This window comes from Pithys albifrons, chromosome 5 (assembly GCF_047495875.1).
Source record: "Pithys albifrons albifrons isolate INPA30051 chromosome 5, PitAlb_v1, whole genome shotgun sequence".
In the NCBI taxonomy this organism is placed as follows: Eukaryota; Metazoa; Chordata; class Aves; order Passeriformes; family Thamnophilidae; genus Pithys; species Pithys albifrons.
Window position 1 is genome coordinate 45,814,659 of NC_092462.1, and position 26,491 is coordinate 45,841,149.

The window sequence follows — 26,491 nt, forward strand, 5'->3', positions numbered from 1 at the left end:
AGTGTGTTTAAATGTGGTGTTGAGCTGCTGCCTTTCAAAATAGTAACCCTCTGTTAGTTAAGTTTGTCATGGAGGATATTCTGCTGGAGTTGCCTGTAGAATGTGTTTTGTGCCAGTTTCTTTTGGGTTTTTTTGTAATTAATTAAATACAATCCTGCAGCTGAATGTCATCATCGACTAAGCAACCCATATAGTCATTGTCACATACTTGTATGCATAAAAGTTATTCCAGGAGCTGCTCTTGCTATTAAATGTGGTCCATAAACTGAGCATCAAAGACCTTTCCAGGCAGTGTGCTGTCCTGTGTTGTCTCTTCAGGTGAGACACAGGCAGGCTGATCTGGATTACATAAAGCTTTGATGTTCTGGGATGCTTATAGATAGTAAGTTCTCCCTGGCTCAAGTGTGGTCTTCATAGGAAGGTCAAAAATCTTTCCAGCCTGTGTTCTTTCCCGTGTTCAACAGGCAGGTTTGGGTTCATAAAGTTTTGATTGTTCCGAAGAAGCTTATAGCCAATAACTTTATATTAATATGGATGGGTTGAGAAATCTTTGCATTTCTGTCCCTCTCCCTTTCACGTAACATCAACAGCACACTGAAGTCATAGAGATTTAGGCAGATGGATCACAAATGTAAAAATTCATACCATAATGACTAACTAAACCCGGATTTACTAAAACCCTTAAAGCATTTTCTTTAAAGAATGCTTAGTAATACATTTAGAAAGTCAATGTAAGCTACTGTGGCTCTGTATCCCTATAAATGCAGCATTGCCACCTCTAATAATATGAACAAATTTTGCAAGATCTTACTACTGAATTTTGTTGGGCTTTATTCAAACCAGTCTTGGCATTCCTGGTTTTGGGTTTTGTTTTGTTTTGGGGTTTTGGTGGAATTTCTGTTTGGTTGTTGTTGCTCTTGTTTGGTAGGTGTTGAAGTTTTTTAATTTGTTTAGCTGAAACAGCAATTTCTCCAAAGACCAGGTGACTATGTCTAGTTTACATTACATTTGCTTATCTTTGCATGGCTTATTAATCCCTCCCCTGCCCCCCTCCCCATTCTGTTTCAGATGAAGTAATTATGACCAACATACTGAGGTATTACAGGCATGAGATGACAGGAGAGACAGTAGAACTGTAAACACAGTGTACCAGTATGGAATGGTAAGAAAGATGCACAGGATTACACTGGAGACTCCAGGCCTATAAATATTACACCAACAGTAAATAAAGAAACACAGACATAGGTCATCAAAAACAAAGAGAACAAAGGACAAGCATCCAACACCTCCATTTACCCAGTAAATTTTGATGTAAAATTTAGTTGCAGATCAGTGAAAGAGGCACAAAGCGTACCAACAGCCCCAAGTGGACTCTAAAGCAAGAAGGAAGAAAGCAGTACTATCATATTTCTCCCAAAAAAGAACCTAAATGCTGTCAACTCACCATAGTACCCCATCATCCCAAACCAAAGCCAATGAATGATCTCAAGATCCAGAGAGCAACAATGGAATAGTAACAATGACATCAGAGAAAGGCAAAGATACTAAGAAGTGTGTCCAGAACAATTTTCATCATGCTGTTATGATTGAGATGACTTCTTTTGTAATAGAAAGAGACATTTTCATAGATGTTTTAATTATAATTTTTTCCTTGTAGTGTTAAGATTTTACTTACTTGGCTTTAAATATAAGATGTGTTTCATTTTGCCCTTAGCAGGATTTGGAATTTAACAGTATAGTAATTAATATGACAGATGAAGGCATACAGGTAGTAATTATTAGCAAATGCATTACATTTTAATTAATAATATGCAACAAAATGAAAAGACTATACAATGATATCACTGGGAAAGAGTAACAGTTATTTCTATACCTTGCAGACTGTTTTAGCAGAGAAATTTATACTGCAATTTTGGTGATCAATCACACAATAGACAGTTAATGTGAAAGCACAAAAGTGTAGAAATTGAAAATGTGGGTAACAAAAGTGAACTGTAAGAGATATTCTGAAATGCAAAAAATTAGCTGAAAAGTAAAATATTGAAAGATTACAGATGTATAGAGTACAAAAAAACCTGTGGTGCTCTGAAAGTGAGTTTTCTATTAAAAGTCATTTTTCTAATTCTTAAATTATTGTTTGAAATTTACATTCTCTAGTGCCAAATCTGCTCCCATATGGAAAGATTAAAAAGACCCTACTCCACGTTATATAGTCATATATTTTATAAAGAATGAACTCCTCAAATTACCCAAAATCTTTAATGTTTGCCAATACAAATACCACGCTGTGAGACAGTGTAACATGTAACAAAAAAAACCACCTAGAAGACCCAGCAGTGGAGAAAAGAAAATGTCTAGTATTAACATTTTTGAAAAACAAGGATTTCATAATATGGTCATGTAACTTGAAGGCATCTTCCCTATTTCTTTCAGTTCAGATTCCTAGTGACCAAGAAACCTAACTCAGTGTACCACATACTGGATCTGCAGTGATCTCTTTTCAACATGCTCTTCTTTATGGTGTATTTCAAAATTACTTTTTCAGAAGCCAGAGAATATTCTCTAGCTTCTCCTTTGTCCTTTTCCAATCTTCATCTATTTTAAGTATCCTAAGAACAGAGCATTTCCATCATATCCCTTACGCAAGCACTTGGTATGCTACAGATAGCACTTGACATTCAAGCTCATTTTGCTATGTTCTCTATTCTCCAAATATAACCATCTGGGTAAAAAAACCCTCAGCATTGAAAACTATAGATTTCTACTGTTTGTAAATTAATTCCTACAAATGATTGACTTGTAACATATGGCTAATGACTTCATATTTGCTCTCATATGCAGAGAAATGGCCCCTTTCTGCAGTTTTCTTAGCTCTTGTCAAAGTTCAAAAGATGAAAATTCAAGCTGAGGCACTTATCTCTGAGCACAATGCCACTTTTCCATAGCAGAGTCTGTAGTTCAGCAGTTCTGCACAGAGGAGTACGACAGACCCACCTTTCATTCACCTGCTGCTCCTTTCTTTATCCTTGTCAGGCTCCAGGAACAGCACTAATTGCTGATGCCACCTGACTTATCAAGGGAGTTCCAGGATTTTTCAGGATCTAAGCTATTTTAAGAGCTTTAAGATTTAGGTAGCTTATTCTGCATCTAAAAGCAAACAGATTAGATCTACGTTTTTGACTGGTGTAGCACAGACAGGGAAAGAACAATGATCTGCTACAACACAATATGGTTGCAAGACCACATGTCCACAGGATGTCTTCAGTGGCAATGAAGTTCCTCTCTATTACGAGTCCTAGTCGAGTACACTATATGTGCAGACATGTCTCCTCAAGGACTTTGTTAAGAAATTGGAAGTGTTACTTTCTTGATGGCTTCCATCCCTAGTTTCACTAAGGGGGAAACTGCTTTGAGCTCACCTGTGGTACATTTGCGTGTAAACCACAAGGCTCCTAAGAAAAGTTGCAAGTTAAATTAAACACCAAGAGTCCCAGCAAAACACTGAATCGCTAGCAAGACACAACTTCTCAGGCACACCAGCAGAATTTCTCAACTGTTCTTGGTCTTGCAAACTTTGTAAAATGATTTATTTGTGTTTAATGTATTCTTTCTCAAAGGCCTAAGTTTTGTTTAACACTATCTGCCAGTTCATTAAACAAATTACTAGAGACTTAAAAAGCCATTTGGTATGCATTTTGAAGAGAAGCTTCCTATGAGCAGATACCATATAAAGCTGATAATTAGATTTCTTTGTAAGTTGAGACCCATGAACATGGAAAACACTTTGTAACATTAAAAAAAACTACATTTTTGATTCATTTATGAATGAAGTTAAATTCAAGCACAGTTTTTTAAAAAAGGGGAGACATAGGCACCCAGTTCTGCACCTAATTTCTCTGTTGTTCTGTATATATTTTAACCATTTCACAATTATTGTTTTAAAGAAATGTAATCCTTCTACCCAGTTTCACTTTGGTTTTGTACTCAATGAAAGCTCCCCAGCTGTGAGATCTGTACTCTGTTTCTACATAACTATCCATCCCTTACTGGAATCTCTAATAACAGATATACAATTCAAGAACACAGGCTACAACACAGAAACAAAGGGAATGGGTTTCTATACCTTTAAATATGCATCTCTAAAACCTTTAACTACAGGAAGAAAAGGAAATTAACAATCAGCATTTATTGCTGTTCTTTTGAGACGCCTCTCTAGTCACAAAGGGGAACCTGACTTCTTCTATGTGTACCCTTGAATAAAACACTACTTTTTTTATTCTCATTCCCAGGAAGGGGTGAAGAAGCCACTAGTAGACATAAAATACCCTTCAAGCCCTTTTGGACCAATAACTGATGATGAATGTACTACGTGGTATAGATACTGTGGAGTATATCAGCACAAAACACATTTCTCATACCCATTAACTGTGCTGAGAACAGTAAACACACAGTTTGTCTCCTCATTCAAATGACCTATTTTGCCCAATATAGCCAGCATCTAGGGGTGCTGCCTTCAAATCTGAGTACAGATTTTGCCTTTCTAGATTTCACAGGTATATAGGCAAATCTAAAGTATAAACATAAAATAAATCTGAAAGTTATATACAGAAAACCACAGTGACAGCCTGATAGAGAAAGTGCTTTCAAAAGATCCCAAGTTGCCCACATTCTAGCCAACAGAACAGATAAACTCTCAGCACAAGTACTGTTGTCTAGAATGAAGCAACTCCTTATCTAAAATGTTAGAAGCTTGCCTAGCTTATACTGTCTGACCTTTCCTTCTCTCCGCTTAAGAAATTAAGAGTCCTGTCAAGTGTCTGAATTGCTTCTTGTTATCACCATAAAACGACAGGACTCTGCAAGTATTTGAGGACTGAAGTTCTTCTTCACCTTTGTGGTGGCAAGTCAGAGGGAAAAATATCCATAGATGAACAGCAGAATTTGAATTAAGGTCTAAGATAATCTAGGGGATAAATTTAGCATGTGATCTCAAAAGACATCTTTTGGGATATTATGTACTGTGACTCAGTCAACCTGGTTTGCCATTCTAAAAGTCTTCTGTGTAATGCTGCAAATGAAAATGCCTAAGGCATACAAGATACTACCACAGACTGCAGTGCTTCAATGAGGGGATGAAACTGCAAATATGCTGTTGCACAGCCTAATGTTGAGGACAAAAGCAATTCAGTGGTCTTGTGTGAACTGACATTGGAATCAATGTGTGAGATGAAAGCTCTGGTCTTGCTTCTAAGTCTATTAGAACTATTAGATGGATCATGCATTCTTAAATATTCTCCTAAACTATTATCTATGAGACACAACATTTTGGTATCAATGGAATTATCGAATAAAAACTCGGCTAACCTTTCTGGGATCCTCTGTTCTGCTAGTAAAAACAAGAGACATTTCATGCTAAGAATTTCCTTCCAGTTCTTAGCTACACATCATTAAATCAGGCAGAGAGCCACCATCCATTTTTCATTTAAATAAAAAAGTATCCAACATTTGGGAAAATCAAAGCTCTTCAAAGCAAACTTCAAAGCAAGAAAAAGAAAACAAGCGAGTTCTCTGTTTGCAATGATACAGTTTTCAGTCACTGAATCACAAGATCTCCATGAAAAGGTTTCAATTGAAATTAAAAACTGTTATTTTCAATATGGTTAATGAATGCTAGCTACCTAGCAGCACACCACCTCCCAAAACACAATCAAAACCTAAACCTACAGCTTTTTTAGAAAAGAGTTTCCATGCTTTCTCATCTCTGCATTATCTGAAAAAAGGAACTGACAATAAGGAACAAAATAATTGCCAATATTTATGTTAAAAATGGGATTTCCTGTAGTTTTGATGCATCTTGCCTGGCTTTCCCTGCTTAATTTGTTTTTTGAAGTTCAAAAAGGAAAAAAATAATATAATGAATTAAAATTAACTATTAATTACTTATACCCTTCATAAAAAGCATCTCACTAGACACTAGCTTCTCCATTTTTCCTTTTAATATACTTTTATCAAAAAAGAAGCTCTAAGTTCTACTGATAGAAAAGAAGTATGATGTAACAGAATCATAACTAGTCAATAATATAGAACGAATATACTAATAACTGTACATTTTCTTCTAAGAACTGTAAAATATTTCAGTCATTAACTGAGGTTATCTGTGCAAAAGCCTGCAATCTGGAGCCCCTGCTGACTCCATCAAAAAAAAGTTATGAAATTAATTTGTATGTCTGGCTAGATGTGAAAAAAACCCAAAAGGATTTCTGGTAACTGCATGATCTGTGACAAAACATCATTTTGTAGAGTATGGGGCTTTTAAAACATTGTGAAAACAGAAGAACATTAACAATTAAAATAGTGAAGCATTGGCTCAATGCCATGACTATTTACTCTACTTTCAGAGATATCAACATTTTCTAAAACATCCTTAAAGTACTATTAATTTTTAAAGTAAACAGAATTTTACAGGAAGTAGTATTAGCAACAACAATAAAGGGCACTAATGCCATTTTAGTTACTTGCTTGTTAATACAACCAGCAGGATAAAAATCGCTGGATGGCATTAACAGAATTACTATAAATATTTTACTCTATTTGGACCATGAACATGTCCACAGGAGTTCAGTTGAATGTGGTTGTAGGTTTTTTTACACCGTAATTAAGAGTCACATTCAGATGCAATGCTCAGCTGTCGAGCTGCTGCTAAGGAAAACAGCAAATATTCTAAGAAAGAAGTGATGTTTTCATTTTATTAATTAGGGAATTAATTATGTTTTCAAATATTTATTGAATGCAGCTTGTAATAGAATGATTCTATGATTTGAAAAACTCATTTTAACCTCTGCAAGACAAAATCCACAATTCCCCCAAACATTCAAACAATAAACTTTTGATCTGAAATGCTGAGACATGAAATTGAAAAGAAATTCCTGTCTCCAGAGATACAGTACATAGTTAAGCAAAAGAAACACCACTGATTACACATCTCTAATTGATTTTTGACACAAATACCTATTTTGGTGTGTCAATTATTGTTTTACTAAGGTTATCATGAAAGATTAGGAGTCCAAAATATGTTGGACTGATACATATGAAATCTGAGATTTTTGGTTGTAGTACATCTTTAAAAAACAAACTAGGAAAATATTGGGAACTAAACATGATAGATTTACTTCGGAAGAGAAATTTCAAAACTTGTGCTAGAGTTCAGGATTCTCCAAATGACATCCTGGAACAAAGAAGACATTCTGCCTCTGGCTCTCCAGATCAAAAGGAAACGTCCTTCTACCTGAAGTCTAGTCCTGTAAGTGGTTTATTTGAAAACTTGTTCTTTATTCCTTCCTCAATGTATGGTGTACATTAACAAACTGCTTAAACAAAGAACGTACACCAAGTACAATAGTAGGAAAAGCTACGACAGCACATGAGAGAAAACAGCATTATCAGTAGTCACTACTCAAGAGTAATGCCAAATATTAAGGAATTCTGGACAAAAAGCTTTATTAAAACTTTATTAGTAATTTAGATACAAAAACTAATTATTGCTTAACAGGTCTAGGTAACTTTATCTTTGAGCTTATGTAATAAAGGCTGCCAAAGGCCCATAAGCTGAAAGTACCACAAAAAGAAGGTCCCTTCTCATATGGTTGAATCAGAGCAGAATAGGAAACCATCAATTTGACATGGCTTTGAAAAGGCAAAACTGATTATAGTATATATTGGTAACTCCTTACAGCAGAGCTAAAATACACAGAACTATAAAATAGCCCAGGTTGAAGGAGACTTCAAAAGACCATCTGGTCCAAGCTTCTGTGGGAAAGGGAGCCTAGATGAGAAATAAAATATAAATGCTGATGCACAAATAAACTCCTATTTCATCTACAATCCTAGCCATGTGCTTTCACAAAAAGTTAATTCATACTGATACAAGGTGAGAATTTTTTTTTAAATTATCAAGGGCATAAATAATCATTTCAATGGCAAAAGAATAAAAGCTTGGTTTACATTGCACAAAATACATGGACAAAAATACATTGCACGAAAATTTTTTAAAAGTACTGTTTTCAATTGCTATAACTGCTAGCACAGTAGGGAGGTGCACTGTTAAGCAGTAGAATGTAGGACTAGTCCAGTGCTGATAACTATGCTCCTGATGCCAATGTCCCTGAAAATTAAGCCACAGATGCTGTTCCTCAGACTTTTCCTCTTCTGCCTGTCACAATGATGCCAGAGTAATGAGTCCTCGTTGATTAACCCTAACCATCCTTGCATACTATTGCCTGGCTAAAACTGAGTAAGTCGACTATGCTGCACAATCCATATTTTTCATCAGTCTATTCAGTTATTTGAAAACTATGATATAAATAAACACATTGCAATACACTGTTAATGAAATTAAACCTTAATTCATTGTTTATGGGTTTGGGGATTTAGCTGACTAATACTGCAAAAAGACTTGGCTAGATCGAGTCTTTCCTCAGAGCTAACACTCTAAGATCATCCTACGGTCATTTAAATGTAGAATGCTAAGGTCAATGATACTGAAATCAGCTTTGGAAAGAATTCCTCCTTTTTCTTTGTTTCTCAGATATTTTATCATTGTCTTAAAAACATATAAAGCCTTTGTTACTTTGTTACTTTTCTCAACCTTTCATTACTCTAAAGTGATGCAGTCTGACATCAGTATCCACAATAATCCACAACTGATTTTACCAAAAAAGGGCAAGATAAACTGTTGCTGACCATGCTCTAGTGAGACTGCACACACCAATATGATGTTCAAGCAAATCCCAAGTTTATTCAAAAACACAGCTAATATATGACCTCAAGTGACTCCGCCCTAGGTGCGGTGGTCTGACTCCAATTGGTTGAAGCTGGAAACATGTCCTTTTAAGGTGAAAACGAAACTTGTAAGGTGGTCATTCAGACCCACCTGAATCAGGGCTGCAACAATAAATCATAGCCATGAACATCATTAACACTTATTATTGGAAATATTGTCATATTAAAGTTCAAACAAAAATCTGCAGCTATCAGAGTGTTGGCTAATTTTCAATGAGTTACTCATAATAGTTGATACTCCCTATTTATGAGAATTAGACTCAAAATCTAGAATATTAATCTTTTTCTGATAGTATCATTCTGAACAATGCATTAATGTAATAGTTTCTCATTTACCGTGCAAGTAATGAAGACACATGTACTTGGATAAGAAACTAATAAAAAGCAAATTAGTAAGGAAAATCTGCATACCAGAGCTGCCATGGCCCAGCCAGTTTTGTTGTAGATGAACTCTAAATTATTTCTTCGCAGATATAATAAGCCACCAACAAGAGATACCAGGAGGGCCAATGCAATTGTACCAGAATAGTTAGGAGGCCTGAACACCCTAATCTGGAAAAGATAAATGCAAATACAGATTGTAATAATTGCATACATACAGATCATCTTCCATAGAGATGAATATAGAATGCCTGAAATCTGGTTTCAGAGTCAGCAAGACTAATCCCTACATATATTTAAATGAGAAAAAAATAGAACTTTCTTTAACAATCACACAATATGAAAAAGTTCATGCATAATTTTGAACTTTTCAACTCTGAAACATTATTTCCTCAATAGATTTGCAGATTGTGTTTGAATTAGAAGCAGTTACATTCGAATCTAGATGTTTTGTATATAGTCTTAAAAAGCACATTTTACTTCTTAACAACTATCATTGCTTGTTTTCATCCAGAATAAGACTACATAAAATTGAACAAAACAAGAATGGAATATGATCTGCAAACTGCAGAAGTTACCATAAGTACCATGAATGCTGCTATCTTTATGATGTGTTCTAAAACCTTCACTTGACAAAAAATGTTAAGGAAAGATGGAATTTGTCATCAGCCTGTCTCAGACTACAAAGATACATCCGGCTTCAACTTTTAAAATTGTTGAAAGACTTACATGAACATCTGTTCTGTCAGCTATCCATTTAGCCAGCTGCTCAGCTGCAAATCCGATTCTCTGCAGGTCAAATGTGTCAGCTCTCTTGGGTTTACCTTTTGGAGGAAAATGCATGAAAGTCGGAGCAGAGTTCATATTCAGCTACAAAACCAAGAAAAACAGCAGGAAAAAAAATTACTCTATCCTTAAAATACAACACAATATCCTCAATAACTCAAGTCTAATTAGCACAAAAATATTATTTTCCTCCATACATTACATTTTTAATACATCTTCATGTACAGTCCTTCAAAAAGAGTGTTCAGAATATTACTTCCCCTAGATTCTTCAGGATGTTTAATTATTCAGAGTATTTCACCCACAAGCTTTTCTGATAAAGAGTATCTTACACTTTAAAGTTCTCACATGCTGCAAGACCTTTCCTGTAACTGATAAAACAGAGACTCTGCACTCATCCAATCTATTAAAGTATACTGGGTTATAATTCTAAGGGAGTAAAGTAGCTTGACATTATTTCCCTTGTCCAGTTATCAAGAATCTAAAGTTAACTGAACAATTCATCTAGCCTTCCACGGGCTATAAGACAGACGAACCAAAAGTGACTAGTTATTTTTGAATCCAGAAAGGCCTAGATAACTAGTTTTGACTATATAATTTTCCCTAGAAACTGTTAATTCATGTGTTGATGTCACTGGAACTGTTATCAGAATATATAAAAATTCGCAAGGCTGATAAACAAATATATTTACATTTAAATTTGTCACTTGAAATTTTGACTTCAACTCTCTTTGGTGGTATAGGAGAATATCATTTTACTATATAACATTCCTCCATATACAGGGCGTCTCAAAAATAGTGCAATAAAGCATTCCATAAAATGAAAATTAACATAAACAAAATCAGGGGAAATATTTAAAGATGATGCAATATGGAGTTCTTTAAATAAAAAAGGAAGAGTAAGACTGTTTGTTTCATTCCTGCAAAATGAATTTTATATCACATTACCAAAACTTAATATTTAATCAAGTACAGAATTGAATTTATCAAGAGAAATTACAGACTATTAAAATATTTTTCATCTAATCAAAAACAATTAGGCCTCTTCTTTACTGGGTTACATCGGAAATTCAAAGTATTCCAAGTAGGGCTAAGACAAATATTGGGATATAGTTAAATATTTTATAACATACCTAAATATACTGAGATATAGAAACCTTCTGACATTGTAGAGGGTTTGGGGGCAGTTGGTCTGGAATTGCTTTACCATTTCTCAAAATCTCAATGCCAATAGTTTTGAGGGTTTTTTGCTATGGCATCAACATTATATGGCTTGTTTGTACATATAAATGTAAGGTCAGAACTGCATTTGACCCAAATCCACCTTAAAATAGTCCTTAATATAATGTATTATTAACTCTATGTCTCTTAAAGATAGTAAAAACCTTACATATTTATGTTTAATTTTGTCAACATGTAAACATAACTTTAAATACATACCATTCTAATTAAACTGAATCCATACCCTGTTACAAAAACAGTAAGTTGAACTGGACTATTCTAATATGTATTGGTTGCCTTAAGGAAAGATCAAACAACATATTTTGTACTATAACCACAAAGGTTACAATAGTACAATTTTTTGTAAAGTAAATCTTCAATTTTTAAAGCAAAATCTTAAGCTACTAATAATCATTCTTTACACAATGCATTCTAATATTTCAATTGGAAGTCAAAATATTTATTAAACAGAGTAATTAAACTTTTTAAATTAAATGTTTTACAAATAAATATTACTCTTTTCCCCTGAACATTTTAAATCACACACTTCACCAAAAGGTGTTTAAAATACACAGAGAACTTCAAAGCTTTTCAGTCCACTTAATCTGCATTTTTAGCTTCAATCAATGAATAAATATCAAAGAAAAGTATGTGAGTATTTAGTATTAATTTTCAAGTGATGCATTTTGCCTTGACTACTCAGTTTAAAAGGAGACCTTAAACTATTCTCCAACAGCTGATTTTTCACTTTTCATAGCCAATAAAAAAAATGTAAACCATTCTCTTCTCTTTTCCCTGAAGAACTTCCAGGCTAATACAAATATTATTGAAGTTGAAGAATATTACATTACATAAAGACAATTAAAAGGCTCTTTTAGTTAAGGGGTTTTTATCCCTAGGGATAAAATAAAGGAAATTTTACATTAAGTGTTATTTGCAATGTTCTTAGTTCTAAAGAATTATGTTAACAATTGTTTGCAAAAAACTGCAAATTTATCTTGCAATCTATAAATAAACTAAACTTGGAAAATACTGGAAGTGGTTACAGGTAGAATTTGTTAATGTCATAGAAACTGCAGTGCTTTTAACCAGGAGGAAATTGTATACAAAACACAAAGGTACACACCTACATACAGAAAATAATTTGTCTTGTATTATTTGGCAAATGCAGATGCAGTTCTAAAAATTAAAAATGCTTTAGAGTATTCAATATTTACCTGTTGAAAAACATCTGCCCCTTCATCATAATCCACTATTGTGAAAAACAGTTTATTTGAAAAAGCAGATGAATAGCGCCATGAATTAGCCAGTACTTGATATTCTTCATTAGCTTGCCTGTTAAGGAAAAGAAACAAATGTACATCCATGTGGCATTCACTGGCAAAAGGTATTCTATAACCAGCTGCAACAGTTAGATAAACTACATTTTCAGTATTGTTCTCAACATCCATACTATCAATTGAAAAGTTTAAGCTAGTTATGCCATTTTTTTGCTTCAAGCTTTTCTTCTCCAACATTAGAAACATGTTATGTTAAACTATACCAGAGACATTCCAACAAACCAACCAAAAAAAACCCTAAACAACCCAAAACATGATCAATTCCAGGAGAATAATCCTGGGATCTTTATCAGCAGAGACAGTCCCTAAACACACAGAAACATAAAACCACAAGTTCTTCCATAGAACAAACCTATATCAACAAAACCTTCAGAGGAAAAAACCCAAACAAATAAAATGAAAGAATGCTTACAGTACTTTCTGATTTATACAGACTCCTTTGCTAATTTCCATATTACTATTTAATCACAACTGCTGTAGAGTCCAAACCAGGGGTTTAAACTTGGCAACTCATCTTTCAATAGAGAAAGATACAGAAGTAGTATAAATAAACATATTCTGCAGCTTTTCTCAAAACAGCGTTTCTAGAAAAACAGTTCTATGTGTTTCATGGTGCAGAACTTAAAAGCTGCAAATTCAAAAATCTATTTGTTGCAAGAGAAACTCTGCACTAAATGTACAGAAGGGAGTAAAGAAGGGGAAAAGCATTACAGGACCACAGATAGCACAAGACTTTCCCCATTTCTCCTAACTGAGATCAACCTTAGGTATGACATATATTACACACAAACTTCAGCATAGTTGTGTAGTATTAAATACATTGCATATGAGAAGTCTATCATAAAAATCTGCATACGAAAAGTCTATCATAAAAAGCACAATAAAACCAAGCTTTCAACATTGCCTGGCTCAGTAAAATTTGCTACTTAGCACCCATATACTCAATAAGCACTTTGCAATTAAAAAAAATAAAAGTGATTTAGGAATTAGTCAGTTATTTCTAGAAACAGGTATTATCACTAAGCAGACTAACATATTCCCTGTCATCCTGAAGAGGGCAGTCAGACAACATCAAAGGAATGCTTTAAAATCTTGAGTAATATCTGTAAGTCCACTCTTCTGATAAACCTGCTATAGTAAAGCCGAACCATTTTTGTTATAAGAACAAGATGAAAATCATTTCATCTTGATGCCATCATTCTTCTTTGTCTACCTTTCACTTGTGATGAAACTGTATTTCTGAGAAATTCAGATACTCCACTTCTGCCCCTACTGTTTGAGAGGACTCTTGTTGTTGATGTCAATGCATTTTGCACCTTCAAACTATTTCAAATTAATACAATAGATACAAAGCATCATTTTGCAAAAGGTTGACTTAGATTTTCTGTGACAGATTCAAAGCACCATTTCATCCTCACACTGAAAGTAGCAATTTGAAATATATCTTCACAGCAGCTCTTGAAGAGTGTGGAGAAGGAAAGAAACAAGGAGCAGCAGGAATACAAAGTGAAAGGATTAGAACTGAAGATCATCCTAAATGCCACAATATAAATTTCCAATTGACACAACGCTGATACAATTGCATTAATAACTTTCTATAGCACTGCTTCATTTCTTTTCAGACAGTAACAGAAAAAAGAAAATTCAGTCTTCAATTAAAAACAGGAATATCAACTTTATAATTAGGTCATACCATTTTTATCAGTTTATTTCTATGAAGTAATGTTAATTATATGACACTGTTATAATAGTTACATTGTATATGATAAAGGCATAACGAAAGGAACTATCCTTGGTTTGATTTCATCAGAATAATATATTAGCACTGCTCTTATTTGCTTGACACAACTTTTTGATAGATGGAGAACATTTGAATGTTATTGCCCTCATAGTCAGCTCTTAAGAATTTCACCCTAAAAGCAACACAGGAACTAGCAATAACAACAGTAATATTGATCAGCTACCAGAAAATAGTGTCTAGATCAACGGGAATGCTACTATTCGATTTACTCAGAAAATTCAATATACTGGAAAGTAAGCTGCTAAGCAAATGCTCTACAAAAATTCTTCCATTACGCAAGAGGTGCTCATGAAATATTAAAAGTTTTATTTAAAAAGATTAATTTCATGGGTGTCTATGGCAGCTAATCAGATTTGTATAGCTTGAGCTATATTTAATGAGATTAATTTTATTCCATTAGTCTGACATTATAGTAAGGAAAACACAAATGGGATATTAGGAAAAGAATATGAGCGTGGAATTATTTGACAAAGAAAGCAGTAAAGCATTATTTTCTGGCACACAATGGACTGACTGTACAAAATACTTACAAATGTACAGTTGGCACAGAATGCACTACCAGATCATCTACCTGTTCTTATCTATTTAAAGAAAACTGAAGTAAAGTGAACAATGCTGCAGTTTACTTCCAAAACAACCTTTCGCTTTTATTTGGAGTGGTGTTCCCAAAAGAAGGGGTTAAATGCCTATTTTGATGTCTTCTTAGTGTCAAGAAGAAACACACATAATAGAGCATATGGACACTAGCTGAAAACTACACTGGTTTTGCAATGTAGGTATCTATAAAAGGGGAAAGCAAGGTAAAATCCATGCTGTTCTATTTACAGCATCCCATGAAGTTTTCAATACTGTGCAGATTAAAAGGAGCTATGAGGGCCTATTTCATAGAAGTTGCAAAGGAAGAAAAATTAAAAATTGTGATCACAGGAAGAACAAGGAGTCTCTTATGATCCAAGTGTAAAATTACCACCTTGTTAAACAGAACTCATCAATATTTTAACAAGATCCTGAAGTATATGGGAAAAGTAATTGCAGAACTTTCAACAGCTCCTTCCACATTTTCTATTCCTTCATTGAACACAAGTTTAAATGATAATTCCCTCTCAGTACATTTAAGGGACCTGTCAATAATTTTCTCACTACCTGCTCTTGATCATGGAGCAAAAAAACAGCAAGACGGAGGATCCTGTTTCTTCTTTCTGATGATGCCTCCTTGACAGTCACAATTCTTTTTGCTGTTGACCTAATTTTGGATTGGCAACTTGAAAACATAACTCTTCTCTGAGATTATCCTTTTTAGCAAGGAAACCAACAGAATTCCTCTCTTTTCAGTATTAGAAAACCTCCTCTTGGAGGTCTCATTGATAGGGTAGATGTTAATAAAAGCATGTGAAATCTGTTCTCCTATTTTTAATATTTTCTTCCATGCATTGAGTCAACAGCAGAAAATGGATACATTCAGAGCCCTTTATGAACCACATACTACAACATCAAGCTCAAAATTAAAAATACACAAACTATGTTGCATTATAACTTAACTTTTAGATAACCCTATAAGAAGGAACAGCTTAAGCAGTTAACTTTGAGCCCATTCTGCAGCAGGTTTTCTGCAGTAACTGCAATCTTGTTCCAAAAGATGCCATTAATAATTTCTGACAGAATTCAGTCTTGAGACTCAAATTAAACTAAAGTAGTCTTTAGAAAACATATGCCACATCTGAAAAATTGACCCACCTTTCCCATATTCTACATCTATATTTTTTAATACAATTTACATGTATATTTATACACATGTATTATTTACACAAACACACATACAATCTCAGCTAATGGGAGTAATCAGTTCTCCTTTCAGTATAACAAAACCTCCAGCGCTTTTAAAAATGCAATAGTCTGGTTAACATAGGGATGAAGAAAACTATTGGCTAATCAAACTCCTCTGCATTACCAGCCCCTTCTATCTTTCTTCTTCATTAACAACTCTTTGCACATTCTTTGCAAAAATGTGTTTTCCAAGAATCTAGAAGCAAGTTTTCTACTTCCATTATAAAATACTATTAAACATCATCCAGAACTGAAACAATACAGTTTTCAGCTTGTGCAGTTTAAAAGTTTCTCTTCACAAGTGGTCATCTGTCATTACTATAGTCTTCCTCTGTTGAATTTCCCTGCTTTTCTCCTGATCATTTATGATGCTAATTCTAGGCTTCAATCTTGGTTTGCTGTAATTGAAACAGGCTTGTTTATGTCTTTAAAGGAAATATTTGGGAATTCACAAGCATAGTAGAAAGTACACAAAACAAAACCTGTTTCAAGTAGCTTTAAATTCACAGAGAGATGTACATGTCTAATTTGCATGTTTGAACCATTATCTTGTACAAAACTAGTGGCACAGGTCAAGGTATAGACCCTATTCACTGAAAGTCAGCATCTTTAGCCTCTGCTCTGAGCTTTTCAAGGAACACTAAGTAAAAAACCCCAAAATATATACCTTTCTGTAGATGGGCTTCAGCTGTTGAGGAAAAGCTCAAATCACCAGCTGCATCTTTCTGACCCAGATATCTCATTCTAAATGAAAACAGCCCAGCAACGAATTTGAAAAATGAACCAGATAAAAATGTGAACTGTTTGGCAAAAGGAAGACATCTCTGATATGCACCTGTATTCAAAGCAGAGATGGTTGCTTCTGCCAATCGGATGAGTGAAGCAGAACTTAGAAAGTAAAATAAAAGACCTCATATAATTTGCTTCTGGAGCTGTCAGATGATACAGCATGAAACAAAGAAAAGCGTGTTAATTATAACAATGAAAGATGAAGAGGAGCAGGCATCATCAGCAGGATAGAGTTACAGGCCATGTGCAGCTGAAAAATAAAGTAAAGCAGGGAGGTCACAGAAGTCCGATTGATAAAAAGGTATTGATTACTCTAGGAAAATGTGGTGATAATAAAATGGAGGAGCAGATTGCAAGACTCAAGAAGAATAAAAACAGAGAATGTGGAAGTGAATTTCACCCAAAAATGCATTCAAGCCAATACCATTTGCCTGTATGTAACACAAAGTACAGGCTGAGCGAAGATACTGTTGCCAGAGGGAACATTGTTTTTTTTTCTTTCTTATACAAATAACTTTTTCTTCAGTAGTGTGACCGGTGTGGGTAACAGAGATAAACTGAGTGAAGACCTAAGCACCAAGGGGAAAGGGTAGCTGGTCTTATATCTTCAGTCGTCACTGTTCAGAGTTAGATTATTTTTGACTGCTCATCCAAACTGATTCATCACCACAGTGCATCAAAGGGCCCTTTAGTATCTGCTTCCAATGTGCTGTTGCAAAGTGTATGCACCAAGAACAGCAATAACAGGTACATTCAATTAAGACTAACCAAGTTTAATTTCCTGGAACTAAAACAGTTGAATCAAACACATTTCTAAACATACATGGAAAAAAATCTCCATCCTAAGCCATTAGAAAGACATTCAACCTCCATTTGAGAGCATATTGGATATCTCATCTGTTATTGTTAATTCATCTAACACCACCAGCTATGTCATATTGAACTTAAATAATTGTGTCAACAGGAAAACTGACACTTATGCTACCAGTAACACAGTTGTGAAGGCATCAGATGGCTTTCAGTACTCTTTTGGATCAGAAAATTGAAACTTGTTTGTCCACAAAGCTAGATGAAAAAGCTTTATTCTAATTCTGCTTTAGAGATTCCTTTCTTCAAGGAAATTCTAAGACAGAATTTTCTTGGAGAAAACTCTAGAGACACAATTAGAGGCTCTACTAACATGTACACAGAGCTGCTGGTTTTCAGGAGCCTTCACTTGTTAGGACTAGACTGATTCAGACAGGATTGACTGAAAGGATATTTTTTACATATAAAAGTTTGATCAAAATATATAGAGTCCCAAGGATTTATCTGTATGTGGCATTTTAAAAGCAAGTTGATATTATTTCCATATATTTTCACAGATCATGTGATTCATGTGATTGATGTTATAATGTTCTCTTGCTGCACAAAAAAAATTCTTAGATTCACCAAGGCAAATTTGGTCAGCTTTTCACATGTATGTCATTGATATATGGATAGGTGAACTCAAGTTTATCCAAAATCTGGAACTTCTCTAGAATTAAAAAGGGTAGGAGATTGCAGGAGGGAAGAATCCTTCCTGCTAGACAACTTCCAAGCTACAGCACTTCTCAGCAACAGACAGGCATGTTATTCCTTTGTCCAGGAGAGAATGCAGAACACCAACATGACTTTGCATTCACTTTGAAGGAATTCAAAAATTCACACAAACTTTCTGAATGTAAGAAGCCACCTCTCCATCTTGAATGCCACAATTATTCAAAACACCAGCCAGAGCAGTCATACTGATTTGACCATAAGCAGGGGCTCCTCTTAATTCCAAACACTCTAAATATAACCAAAGGCAAAAATAAAGATACAACAAGGATGTAGTTTCTTTCAGCAAGATAAGACACATATGATCTCTTCTGGCCTCAATTATGCCCATCTAGAGTGGCTTGCTCTAATGACAATTACCATTCACTGCTCTTCTCCAGAAGAGGACCACATTTCCTGCTCTTGGTATTTATCTTGTTACTTTGCTATTTATTTCTCCCCCTCTTTTTATTTTTTTTAATGTACAATGCTGTATTTTTCATGCTTAGGATTTGACTTAGCACACAAACATCTTTGTCTTTTGAAAATACTGTGCACATGTTCTTCATTAATGAGATATTTAGAAGAGACAAAATAGAGAAATGTCAAATCTAGGCACCAAAAGGAAACAATGAAACTTTCTTTTTCTTTTCTTTTTTTTTTTTTTTTGGTAGATCATCCTGTGGTGCATAAACTAACCAGGCTCAATTTGGGGGGACAGGGAGATTTACTTCTTGTTACAAAGTTAAAGATTTCAATCTGTGTGCTTTTTCATATTTGAAATATGACATTGATTTTGTTTTTCTGTGCCATTTTTCTGAAAATATTTTGACAAGTAGCAGTTTAGCTAAAATCTTGGACAAAAACATTTTCACAGAACATTACAGATTAAGTTAAAAAATCTATTTTTCCTTTAGGCAAAGTGGCTAGTGAATAGCTAACAATCAAGTAATGCATGCATTTCAGTTCTGTATATCCTTTCAGTGCTCCTGTCCATTAATTAGCCATTGATTGGAAAATGTCGATTTTCCTGATAATGGTTTTATGTGCAGTCCGATCAACCTCATTAAATTCCTTTTATTTTCCACGAACAAGTGCATTGCAACTTCACATTTATTTAAACAACCCAATGGAATGTAGTATGCTGATTTTTCCTTCATTTTATATCTAAAGATTTTCAGTTGCTTCTGTACACAAACAGCTAGTCTGACCTATTACAAGATGAAGTTTACAAGCTCTTTTGCAGCACAGTAAACAATACACAGTTGCAAACAAAACTAACTTCCTTAATAAAATCAGTATTTATGTTGTTTTCACATGCCCTACAAAAGACCTGTACATAGCACAGGGAAAGAATTTGCTGTGACCATTATAATGATAAATACAGTGACCCTTATAAAGCTGAACTTGGTGCACCTCCTGTAGCTTTATCCACTTGGTAGGAAAATAAGGAATGATTCAAAACAATATGGTAAACTTTCGAATCCTATTTCATCTCCTAAAGTTGAACTCTAGCAACACAAAGAAGAAACAGCAAACAAAGTGCTGGACTAAAAATTCATTTGACTCAAGAATATTGGAAAGCTTCTGTACCTAATCCTTCACAGTTCATATGTGGAGACTGAGCTCATGGAAAGGCAACTTATAGACTCCCTCAAAACTGACCAACAGACTTCAATGACAGAAAATTAATGTATAAAAAAATCCAATGAAAACCACCTACAAGTACACAAGTTAAAATTTCTGTTATAAATGCCAAATTCCAACGCATTAGAAATCTAACAAGTTGCTATGTTTACCAGCTTTGTACATTGCTTAAAATACACCTACTTAAAACCAAGAAATAATATTTCTTCATATACAGCTTGTGTTTTTCATAGTTCTACAGAGTATTTTGCTGCCTATTTAAATACTGTTTAGAGCTCCCTGCACAATAACCCAATCTATTACTAAACACAATAATTTCTAATGCATATTTTGGCTGAAGAAGGTTTTATTAGCACAGTTTTTGATTTAGTAAGGTAATTAAGTGTGTGACTATCTTTCAGTCCCTTGGCCCTATTTCCCTATCTATCATTACTCATTTTTGGATTAACATGTTGAGCTAGGAATTTGTACAGAATGATCTTGAACTTCGAAGAATATCAGAGCCACCCTAATACATATTCCAAACAGAGCCACAGGAACATGTCAAAGTGCAGTGCCAGACAGTGTTCCACAATAAGCATGTCTTTGTGGAAAAACGTGCTTGCATGTAAGAACTGTCCAATGTTGTGAAATCACAGGGTAAGGCACATCTGCACCAGAGCCTTCGACATCTCTTACTGAAGAGAATCAGTGAAGTGTCATATTATTAAATGGCAATGAATCACTTCTGTCACCAAATGTCTTTGGAAAGATCATGGTCAACTGATTATAAAATAAAACTGACTTCTTAAAGAGACAGCTGTCCTCAGTTGTGCATATTTTACTCAATTGTAACTAACAGAAGCCCAAACTTGGAAAAATCCTAAAATTTGGTACCAGAATTAAATGACAGTTGAAAAGATGTTGTAACAAGCACATGAGCCTGCTGAATAGTGTGCATCTATCCCATGCAAAGAACAACCCTACTCAGAGTATTGCACATTGATTCAAATGTTCACTTGAAACCTGGTGAGGAAGATGAGAAAGATCACTAAGGTATAAATTACCTGCAAACAGAGCACTGCCGCTGTGGCTGGAGAGCAGTGAACATCACTACCACTGAGTAGTTACGAGGCGGAGCCTTCACAAATCTTCGGAATTTGTCTCCATTCATGCGGATGACTGAACGCCTTGAGCTCCACTCCATCAGCTGTTCCACTTTCTCAGCCAAAAGGTTCTGTAATTAAGGACAAGGATGAGAAATGTTTACGCTTAAAGTTTAAGTGCTTTCTACCTGTATTCTGCCTTTTCATCCTCAGAGCTCATATAGACTTAAGCTGGAGACTATATATAGATCTACATAGCACAATTTAGCTTATAGCACAAGTTAGTCTTTCATGTAGACAAGGAAATTTTAGCATTTAAAAAAAAAACTCAATGTGGTCTTAAATACAAAGGATACATAAAATTAAATCAAACAGGTTGCTGCCACAGGCAAAGGAGTAGAGTTAGGTTGACTGACTTAATAGAAGTTACCACTACGGCAATCACTTGACTTTCATTTTAAAAAAAAACCTGATATTTTAGAAAATGCAGCATTATGTTATATTTATTCTATTCAGTAAAAATCACAGCAGGATACTGTAATTCACTCCAGAATAGAGATGAAAGAAAGTCGTACCTGTAGAAAGAGAAATAGTTACTATGTTCAGAATTTCCTACAAATACGTATCATATTGAATTTAAATTAACACAAGGTTTATATTTTCTACGGACAGGATTTCACTGTCATATAAACCCATGTAGGTATATTGTATTCTGAGATCAATATTTTGAGCTGCTTTCAAGATTAAGAACCCTAAAACATTTTGACTAAATTACCACTGTGTGAGAAAAAAACCCCTTGTGTGTTGCTTTTCTTTTGTTTGACAGCATTGCATGACATGAATTATTTAAACACAAGCTATTATATACATTAGAAGACAGGTCTCCTTATCAAACCATTCCCATGAAAATCTTTGTTTGTTTTTGTTTGGGTTTGGTTTGTTTGGTTTGGTTTTCAGGGGGGTGTGTGTTTGTTTATTTGTTTTTAAATTAAGTAAGCCTGATGTCATACATTCTCAGTAGAAAACATGTTGTTTCCTGAGTTTCCTGAGTTACCAAGGTTCCGCGAAGTTGCACGGACCATGCTCTAGGTGGATTGATACATACAGTGTATCAGGATCAATGCATAAATGTATCTTGGTTTAAATCTTCAGTTCCCTGCTCACAGACACTGAGAGTTGCCCATGTCAAATGAAAATTGAAGAAATCATGGAGAAAACTGGAATATTACAAGTCAGAAGCTGCGTGCTGAGGGAAGATGGGAAGGACAGAGAGGGGGACAGACAGATATGAACAGAAAGTGAAGAAGGGGCACCAAAGGGAAAGTAATTCAGAAAATTTGAAGATGTGAAACCCCTGTTAAAATACAGAAATGAGTGAACGGGTTTACGAACTGATGAGGCTCCACTATGGAGGGGAAAAATAAACTGGCTTAGAACACATATCAAAATGGGGACACTGAGAAAAGAGAACATGGTGACAAGCAAGGCAAGGGTAAAACTCAAACATTGTGTAAGAACAACTGAGAAAGAAGACATGGTGGTTTTATTAGGACTTTTTTTTAAAAAAAGAAACAAACTAGAAAAATTAGGTCATGTAGTAACATTGTGACAAATCAGTAGTGCTATAAATAAGAGTAGAAAGAGATATATGAGGGAAAGAGTGAACTTCAAGGATCAAGAAAAATTACATTTTGCCTATCAGATCTTCCATCTTAAAAATTATCAGAGACCCTTAGAGCTCCTTAGGAACAGGTCATCAGAAGGCTTGAGTCCAAAAGAAGCCTGATCAGTGTAAATCATGAACAGTTCTAAGACAGCCTCATTTACTTGACAATATGAAACCTTTTTTTAAAAAAATTCCTTTAGGATTTCTTTCATTTTCTCAGAATTTAGCTGATATTTATAATCACAAATGTGAAGGAGAGATTACAACTCTGTTTATCATCATACTATTAATGAATCAATTAATACTACAATTTTTCTTCTGCTAAAAGTTACTAGGTTTCTGGCAGTTTTGTTGCAAGAAGATACTATGCAAGTTCTCTTTAAAAAAAATCATAAAGCAGATTGCATAAAAATGAAGCCTCCTCATCCGTAACATTTCCTTGAATTAGCAGTGCCTGAATTAAATCTTTGTTCATTTCAAAAGATTCACAAGTTTTGCATCAGGCACTGCAGCAGGTAATGTGCAATAAAACATAAGGAGCTAAAAAGGATGTGAACTAACATATTCCAAAGCTTTAATAATTGAAACAAAAAGATAAACCACTAAGAATTAATAAAAAGACACAACTTCTATATTAACAAGGGAATGATACACAATATCCTACTTGGCACAGAAAACTAACCACTTTTCAGAATAGGCCTTGTTCAGAGAAAAGAAACTCATGAAACAACATTAAGGCTGTGACAGCAAAAGCATGATCCTGATAGAAGGAAAAAAAATCAAACAGGAGAGGAAAAAAGTCCAGCTCTATTAGTGTCACATAACTTGTTTCTATAAAATAAACAGTTATATTGTAAGATAGATGGATAGATAGATAGATAGATAGATAGATAGATAGATAGATAGATAGATAGATAGATAGATAGATAGATAGATAGATACTCTGAAAATCTGGAAGGTTTACTTGTAAGCTTGTTGCCAAAAAAAATTGCCTTGATTCCTTCAGATTCCGCCGTGTGTAATGACACCTCCACAGAGCTCTTGTGCAATACTCAAGTTCACCATAATGTTCTCAACCACTTATATCCTTCATTATTCGTTTGTTTGTAAATGCTAGGTAAAAACCTAGTAACTAAACTAATCAAGCTAGCACTTCAGGAATGTAGTCATTAGCTAAAATTTATACACTTGCTTCACTGTATTCTGAAGTAATCTACTCTTTTCAAATAGAAAGTTATTGAATAGATTGCAGATAATTGCTTACATCATAAATCATTGTGCTATAGGCTACACTTCTCTAAGGTAACAGACCACACTTCAATATTCCACCAACTTTACACAAAACTGTCATTTTCTGAACATTTACATGAAAGTATTAACATTAATACTTTTTTTCCACTGTAGAAAATGCAAGATAGAAAATAAGCTGCATAATGGTTTACATGGATATATGTTGTCCAGCTGATTTTAAAAAGATCTTCAATATCCATGTAAAACAATCAAAAACTGTCAATTTATTTAAAAATACAAGAAATTCATCCTGTTTTGTAATTAATACCTTTTAAAATTTTCACAATTTGTCACAAATTTTGTGATAACTTCATTCACTAAAAAAGGAAGTTCATCCAATTTAAATAACATCTGTAAAGTCAACACTATGAATTACAGAGTAGGGCTCTAGTACTGTAAACAAGCACACAGCTCACCTCAGGAAATATAATCCCTACTGTGTGTGTGTGGCTCGGCTTCACGAATGAAGATTTGGGAAGGGCTGTCCCCCCACGTGGCTGTGCCCTTCCAGCCTGCACAGTGGATTTTAGGTGAGGCTCAGCGTCCGCAGAACTGGCCCCACCGTTTAAGTCCTGAGGTTCATCTGCCGTGGCCGAGCGAGCTTGGACAGTGACAGTGAAGTCCTCAGGACTAGAATTTACAGCACCCGGTATTTCCCAAGAGGTCTCCCATCCAAGTACTAATCCGGGGCTGACCCTGCTTAGCTTCCGAGATCTGATGGGATCGGATGTCAGGGAGGCATTTAACTGCCCTAATCCCTACTGTGCTGCATTAAATAAGCACCAGTTAAACTGTTTATGTTCTGTCTTATACAACTATAGGCTTTTCCCCTATTATTTTACTTTTTTTTTAATAAGTGTGGAAGTAATTACAAACATAATGAGAAATATCAAAAGGGTGAATTATGAATTAGAGAAAAGACCCTACAACAAAAGCACCAGCTAAACCTCAAAGTACATTTTGCTTAGGTCACCTCTACACTGGAAGGATAATAGTCTCAGGAGAGCATAATATAGGACAACCAGGATGATTCCAAGAGCACTTGTTATACAAAGGCTAAAAAAGCTCCATTTATTCTCAGTGGAAAACACTTCAGGGTGACCTAGCAAAAACATTGCAAAAGTTCTTGACTAAAGATGGGAAAAAATATTTAGCTAAATATTACAATTACACACAAAAAGTTAAAAATTAACATCACTCTGCACATATATTTCAATTCATTAAAATTATCAAACTCCTGATTCTAAATGACTGTATAGTTTTTTTCAATATTCAGAACCTTCAGATACATTCCTGGGAACTGGATACAGGCATACCTTGCAGAATGCTAAGTTTATAATTTTTAAGCAGATACTTCAAGCTAATTCTATGCACAATTACTATTACACAGATCAAAACTCTTTCTAACTCCAGGAATACATCTTAAAGCTACAGATTATCAAGATGTGTGACACTAACTCATTCAACCTGTCATTTTCAAATGAGGTCTTTCTTTTACTCTGCAGAACTATTTGTGAAGTCGAACATTCCTACAAACAGCACTATATAACCAACTGTTCCCTTTCAACCTTATTGCAAAATATTTTTTCAGCTGAATCTCTTTAAGTGAAATACTAAAAAAATAGCATTACAGAGCAAGCCATAAGAACCTGGTAATTCAGGCTACTCATACACTAGTTGTCTACACATCAGAGCATGAAGCTTATGTACTTCAGACACAGAATAATTTGTACTATAGTAGTTTCCATATTCATAAGAGAAAGACAGGAAGAAAATAAAAAAGTCAACATTTGGCTTGAATTTTCTGTTTCTTTGGGATATAATACAGACAATAAGAATTCTGACCAAGTCTGAGCATGAAGAAAACAGTCTGCATCTCCTATCTAGTCTTGTTGAAAGTTCAATTTCCAACACCAGACCAATTTCATAGTATCACAAGATGGTTGAATTTGGAAAGGAGTTCTGGAGGTCAGCCAGTCTAACTCCCCCAGTCGAGCAGGACCACCATGGGCCAGTGGACCAGGACCATGTCCAGACAGCTTTTAAGTATTTTCAAAAAGAGAGACTTTACAACCTTCCTGGCCATGTCCTGCCAGTGCTTAGTCATCTTCACAATATAGAAGTGCTTACTGATGTTCAGAAGGAATCTCTGGTGATGCCGAAGGGGTTCTTTTGATTTTTCAATTTTCATATTTTGTAGATTTTAGGAACACAGTAGATGTAACGCTGTAGATTTTAGTGAATTAATATTTAGCAGCTTATAGTA

General features: G+C 34.7%; 1 protein-coding gene across 1 annotated transcript in view; it reads right to left on the bottom strand.

Annotated features, from left to right (window-relative positions):
- The window catches only part of TUSC3 (tumor suppressor candidate 3), a 118,923-nt gene that overhangs the window by 63,666 nt on the left and 28,766 nt on the right, over positions 1-26,491 (bottom strand). The window contains exons 2-5 of the mRNA XM_071555187.1: positions 21,231-21,400; positions 12,444-12,561; positions 9,949-10,089; positions 9,250-9,390 (exon numbers count right to left, since the gene is read on the bottom strand). Coding sequence (XP_071411288.1) covers positions 9,250-9,390; positions 9,949-10,089; positions 12,444-12,561; positions 21,231-21,400 — 570 coding nt within the window. The remainder of the gene's footprint in view (positions 1-9,249; positions 9,391-9,948; positions 10,090-12,443; positions 12,562-21,230; positions 21,401-26,491) is intronic.